This window comes from Quercus robur, chromosome 5 (assembly GCF_932294415.1).
Source record: "Quercus robur chromosome 5, dhQueRobu3.1, whole genome shotgun sequence".
Classification (NCBI taxonomy): Eukaryota; Viridiplantae; Streptophyta; class Magnoliopsida; order Fagales; family Fagaceae; genus Quercus; species Quercus robur.
In genome coordinates this window covers 42,609,765-42,616,735 of record NC_065538.1, presented here as the reverse complement: position 1 = coordinate 42,616,735, position 6,971 = coordinate 42,609,765, and the positions used below count along the sequence as shown (strand labels likewise).

The following is a 6,971-nucleotide window of genomic DNA, read 5'->3' as shown; positions in this document are numbered from 1 at the left end:
AGTATTAACGTTGGGTGAGTTGTAAAATAGTAATTTTTTTTTTTTTTTGTTTATCAGGTAAAATAGTAACTTAAAATAGATAAAATTACTTTTTTAATTGCTGAAAGCTAAAAATAAACTGTAGCAGCGAACTAGTCTCTCCAGGGTTCAAACCCCATAGTTAAACCGGATTACTATAGTGAGACTAGGGTAGTAAACCAGCATTTCATGACAAACCCGCTTCCAAGGAATGCCAAAGATACTATTAGTATTGGAATGCAATTTTTGTTGCAATGTTTTCCACAACTTATTACTGAATTTTTCAATACGATCTAGACTTCCAATTGAAACGACTTCAACAGCTAGGACTTTTTACTTCATCCTTATGCCAAGATTTTTCCATTCTCTATTAAGGGTGTTTTTGGAATAACAAATCAAATAAACTTAAAGCTCACAAACCCATAGACGAAGCCCATTCAGTCGGAAAAATCTGGTTTAAAACTAGGCCCACAATGTCCAGCCCGAAACTTACCATTTCGGCCTTCAAAGTTGGTGAGGCTAAGCTAGAAAAAATGGCTTGGTCAGGCCCATAAGGCCCACAAGGCCCACTGCTGCAACAGGTTTGGCCAGGCTAAGCGTCAAACAAAACTCTTTCCTCTTCCTGCGGTGTGGACCAACAGGCATATGATAAGGAGAGAGTGAATGACCCAATAAAGGGATAATTTGGAGATGTGGAGAGCATAGGAGTCATCTCACACTGATTTTGGGCTCATCAAGTATATCTCTATTGAACTTGGGAGGCTAAAGAAACCATAGAACTCATACTAACTGCAATATTCAAAACCCAATCATTAGTCCACTTAATACATTTCATTCAATCCCCACTTACAACCTTCAATCCCTGTTAACGTTAAAAATTGATCGGTGTCATGATCTGATGATAAAGAGTTATTATTAGGAGCGGAAGTCATAGGTTGAAACTCTCAAAAAAAAAAAAAAAAAAAAAACCAAAACTATATTGAATTAACACTAATACGTGACATTTTTTTTCTCCTGCCAATAAAGAATTTAATTGGTATTAAATATTGATTGTCCAAATCCTCAAATGCTCCACATAAATTTTCAAACGCATTCAACAAATAGTTAAATATCTTTATGTGAGTTTTCGAGTGCTCTAAAAAGTTAGTATTTCTCCTTAATTACATGGATCATAATTATCTTTATTCCAAGAATTTGAACATAGTGTTTTCCCTTTCCCTTTCGTTGTACGTTTCTCAATTATCATGTTAGCTCATTTGGGAGGAAGGAAAAGAATGAAATGGAAATAAATGCATTCACTTCCTTTGTTTGGAAGTTATAATGGAGAAAATGAAAATCCATTCCTTTATTTGGGAATTTAAATAGAGAGAATGAAATTAATAGGAAGGAACTCTTATTTCTCTTTATTGCCTCAAAACTGCAAATTTTCTTCCCCCTAAAATTGAGAGGAATTATTTTATTTTCTTGAGGAAAAATTAAGAGGAATTAGAGGGAACAAAATTAGATTTAACAAATTTTTTCACTAAAACTCCTAAAATACCCTTATATATTTAACCATTTATTTTAAAATGAGGGTCTAATAGTAATATTATTATAAAATGATATCATTCTTCCCTTTAAGATACTCCCAAACAAAATTACTTTATCCTCCATTCCCATTCATTCTTTTATTTTAAAGCATCCAAACAATATTACTTAATTTTGTTTCATTCATTTCTTCGCATTCCTTTCTCTTAAATACATTTCATTTCATTCTATTCTTTTTCATTTCTTTATGATTATTTAATCCCATTTCATTTAATTCCTTTATAAATTCCCAAAAGGGAGGCTGGTATGTTCAGCTTGGATTTCACGCCCTCTACCTCTTCCTCTCTTACCTATTTTGATGAAATAGATATTAGAAAATGGTTGAGTGCGCTTTAAGGGCCTGTTTGGTTGGGAGAATGTAAAAGTGAGAAAATAAAAAATGGAGAGATGATGGAAAAGTGGGGAGATATAAGGGATTTTAATTTTTCTCATTTGTGTTTGGTTGGAGGGTGGAAAAGTGGAATGATAGAAAATAGAATTTGTATAAATTTACTCTCATGCCCTTATTACATAACTTATTTTATATAAATATTTTATAAAGGAAAATAAAAAGAAAAAACTGGTTCTATGTAAATGTGAGTAGCAAAGTACCTAGGAAGAAAAAGGTTCAACGAAACCAAAGATAGAGCCAAAAAAAAAAAAAAAAAAGATTTTAAACAAAAAGAAAAAAGAAACAAGGTTCAACATCAGACAAAGAACCCATAAAAGGGGGGAAAAATAATGCAGCAAAGGAAGAAAAAAGAAGAAGAAGGTGTTAACGTTGAATTCACCTTAGGAAAGTAGAAGAGGTAGAAATGTCTTTTTTATTAAATCACTTCCCCTTCCCATTTTCTCTCCCATTTGGGGTAGCTGAAAAATGGTGGGCCATGGGAGAAAATAGGTGGGTCTCACCATTTTCTTTCCTCCAAAATCACTTTAACCAAACATCCTTTCCACTTAAAATCTCTCATATTTTCTCTCTTCTATTTTCCATCCTGCCTATTTTCATTCCAACCAAACATAACCTAAGTGGTTTTCTTTCAGGGAAACCGGCATCCTTTAGAATTTAATTTGAATAAACTAATCTGCCATTCCATTTCATACTTCTTAATATAAATACACATTACAAGATAATGATAAACTTACTATCAACCTATATCGGATAGCTATCATAGCTCATCCTTTATTTGAAACCCTTGCTAAGATAATGCTTAGGTTATTGGAACTTGAAATCAAACTAATCTAAACAACCCTATCTAAACAATACCAATCTAAACCACCGATCCTAAACAATTAAAACCAAACCAATCTAAACAAGAAGTGATGTCAGGAAACGTCATCTATATCTCTCTAGCAACGTGGCTGGCTACAGAAATCTTCTTGTCAACGTGGCCGGCTACGGAAATCTTCTTGTCAACGTGGCCATGCAAGTCTTCATCCTTAGCAACGTGGTTATCTGAGGATGCTTGTAACAGAGGCTAAGATACACTACACACTAGCTTTCATTACTCATGAAGAAAAAAGTTGCAGATTTTCAGGTACCAAGATCCCCAAACTAAATCCAAGTCTGGGGAAAAGACTAATCAAATGCAAAACACACGATTCACACCCAAAAAAAAAAAAAAAAAAAAAAAACCAAACAAGCACAATCCTCAGCATCGCATCACCTGTCAAACAGTTAGTACCCTACCTTTTGACAGTACCCCTAAGGCTTGTGGGATAATTGAAATTGGGATTAATTTCAATTAAACGGGAATTTAATGCATTTTCTACCTATTTTTTTATTTTTTTGAAGTGGGTTTTGCGCTGGAGATTTTCGTACCACTCCCTGTAATTAAATTACTACACTACCCTCAACTTATTAGAAGCCTTATGCCCTAAAACTCTCATTAAACTGGATAATTTGTGCATTTTCACTTTTCAAATTTTCACATCAAAATAGATATAATATAAAGATGATCTCTATTTCACACATTATTAAACTCGTGATTTGAAGTTATAATTTTTGCGAATTAAAAAAAAAATTATAATTTTTGTCAGTACAAAAAAGTGTGTATTTTATGTGCAATATTGTGTGTGATAATGCGTGTGTGATAATGTGTGTGCACTAAATATTATCTATTTTAAAATTACAGAGCAAAAGAGCAAGACAAAAAAAATTACTTGAGCAAGATCTATTACAACATAAAACAAGAGATTAATTAACTCTTAATAAAAACAAAACATCTCTGAATTATTGGTATTTCTTATACATAATAACAAAAGGAAAACACCATAATTAATTAATTAATACCTATTTTTTATTAGGATTTCCAGCACGTCTCCTTAACTCCACAACATCCTCATCCATTGTCTTTCTTCCCCCGCCACCATCTTCATCATCATCATCCTCCTTCCCAACTACAGTATCCTTGATCTTCTGCGCTGTCTCTTTCGCCGCGTCCCAAGCTCCCTTCACCGTCTGCTTCGCTTTCTCCCCAATATTCTGCATTGTCTCCGTCGCCTTATACGTCCCCTCTTTAGCTTTATCAGCCACTGACCCCGCAACATCCTCTCTCTTCTCCTTTGTTTCTTGGGCGTTGTCTTTCACTCTCTCTTTTGCACTCTCTGCAGCTTTGTATGTTCCTTCCTTGGTCTTCTCCTTTGCTTTCTCTTTCATTTCCTGTGCACGCTCTTTGGTCCTCTCCACGGCCTCTTTTGCTTCATAGGTGACATCTTCGTCCCCTGGTTCGGTCACCGGCACCTCTCTCCATCCTTCACAGTTATTTCGGTCCTGAAATTCCAAAAAAGACAAAGCAATGAATTCATCAGAAAAGTTTTCTTTCTTTATGCTAGGCTAAAAAAATTACTGTCAAAAGTGTGCGTTAGTTTTATACCTCGGAATAGCTTGAGGCGTAGGAGAAGCAGACCCTTGAGACCTTGCGGGAAGATCTTGGAGAGTGTGAAGGGAAGCTAGGGAAAGCCATTGAGAGGTTGAAGATAGCGTTACTTGTCAAGGAAATAGCTGCCATGGTTAGTGGTTACCTTCTCTGTGCGTGTGTATCAAATGTGTGTTTGTGTGTGTTGTGTTCTTCTTCTCTGTTTGAGTTTCACTGCTTTCAGGAACTGCATGTTTATAAGGTATTCATGGAGATGGTGGCTGTCTATGAAGTTGACACGTAAGGTTGATTGATGCCACGTCTCAAATCTTGTTGTTAAGTATGCGTTTGGATCACGTTTTGGCATCTGAGTTGGATCATATGTGTAGTAGTGGTACACTCATACTTGCACCAAGCGCTTATAAGGCATTAGTGGGGCGCTTCTCTTGCCGAAGTGGAACTGCACTCAAAGTCTTCCTATGTCGCTTGCAGAACAAAATCGTGCGGGCTTCGCTCCCTAAAGCGGACAAACAGCTTGTGCGGAAAATTACCCCACAATTATAATATAATTATCTATGTTTACTTATTTATATAAATAAATAAGTAATTTTTGGTTAATTAATATTTTCCATTTAGTAATTGAATGTTTAGTATTGACTATAGGATAGGGAATTTTGAGATTGTAATCCTAACGTGCAACATTCATTTTTTGTGATGAGAGTTAGATATCTATTAGTCTTACGTTAGATATTTATTTGCTTCTTAAATGTATCAAATATGACTCTCACTTTCGCAAAACGGAAGGAATCATATTCACAAAACTTCATGTAAGACTTTCTTTATTTGTGAAAAAATTTCAAATCCATTCCATGCGTTTGTCTTAGGTTTTAAGTCTGTTTAGCACTGTCATAAGTGATAGCTTAACAGCTTTCCTGTGCATCACATGGGTTAGCAATTAGTTATATTTAAATTCGACTTATTAAAACCACATTCTCTCTCTTTTGTGTGTAAAAAAGAGCTTGACTTATTTATTAAATAAAAGTATAAAAAAATTTCCTAAGTAAATTCAAGTTTTTATTTAGGCACAATTCATTTATGATTCCAATAAGTTCAATTCATATATGGCCCTAATAAACCCAAATCAAGGATCATCTATATGAAATTTTTTTTCTTTCCCTTTTTGTAGTACTCCAATAATTGGTAGTAGTACTAATTATGTGAAATATGTGAAAACTCTTTATTTGTGTAAATTTTCATTTGTGTTACACTGCTTAATAAATTTTTTTTTAAAAGACAAAAATTGTTTATTATATTAATATTTTAAAACAGAAGTTGTTTGGATCATAAATTCTATAAGTGTCAAAAATAAGTTGATGTAATACAATGAATTTTGTAGCGGTGGGAACTTGAATCAAATAACCTAGCACAGTTGAAGTAGAAGAAAAAGACAAGGAATAATGAAGAATACTGGTCCTCGGCTAAAATCCGAGGACTGATACTTGTGTTGGACTTATCTTAAGAACAGTTTGCTACAGTATTCCTCTCTCTCTCTTGGATTTTTCCGAACCCCTTCTTTCAGGAGGATCTCTTACATTATATAGCTGCTTTCCGCTAATCTTGTCCCTCCATTTGTTGATTATGTAGGCCACTACTTGAGTGTTTGTCCCATCAGATGCCCTCCCAAGTCTTTTGTAAGTTGCGGCAACCAAGACAGCACTATTTAGGAGTCTTCTTCACATAAATGTGGTCAAGGGGTTTGGTGGGGTGCATTAAATGTGGTGGCAGCTACCATCCCTCCAATTGCATCAGGGCTAACCTCCTCTCTAAAACTCTTCCTCTACAGTGTGGCCCATTCTAATAATGTGCTATTGATGTGGCCATGGCTTGCCTCTTTGGCCTTACTGTCTGAGTGTATGGTTTCCTCGGAACTACATTGGCCTCCTCGGCCTCGAGTATGACACGTGGCATTATTACCTTCTTAAATTTCTATATCCCACAATAGTCCCTCAAAACTCTGATTTTTCCCTCTTATCTGAGGAGAAAAATGGGGTTTTGATCCTGGGTGATTGGCTCTACACGCATCTTTGTTTTTCCCACGTGAGAACATCACTTCGCATGCCCTGTAACCGTTCCTGACGCTTTGGAGTTCGTAACATCTCATTAAATGCTCCTTGTGGTGCCTTGTCCCCCACGTCCTTCGATGAGATGAAAATCATACGACTGGTATTTTTCCTCGAAATTTAGGTGGGGTAACTCCCACCCAACTCCACCTCCTATATAAGGCGCCTGAGGGATTCATTTCTCCCAATTTCCAAATCTTCAAACTTTCAAGAAGCTCCTGAGGTGACTATTGTCATTATTTTCATAAGTTCCTTTATTCTTAGGTTCTTTTCTCCTCGGCCAGTCTCCTCGGCCTTCTGTTTTCTATTTCTTTCTTCACAAAAGTTCTTTCCCTTCTCCTTAGCCTGCTTAAATGGGTAGATTTACCCACTTAGTAGATACCCCCGCAAGTATGGAGGGGTTTAGGGC

General features: G+C 35.6%; 1 protein-coding gene across 1 annotated transcript; it reads right to left on the bottom strand.

The window, feature by feature from the left end:
- Positions 1–3,733: 3,733 nt before the first annotated feature.
- On the bottom strand, positions 3,734–4,662 carry LOC126729084 (uncharacterized protein At4g13230-like). The gene is made up of 2 exons (XM_050434814.1): positions 4,461–4,662; positions 3,734–4,357 (listed from the first exon to the last, which is right to left on the bottom strand). The coding sequence occupies exons 1-2, from the start codon at positions 4,593–4,595 to the stop codon at positions 3,878–3,880; spliced, it is 615 nt and encodes a 204-aa protein (XP_050290771.1). The 5' UTR covers positions 4,596–4,662; the 3' UTR covers positions 3,734–3,877.
- Positions 4,663–6,971: the final 2,309 nt, after the last annotated feature.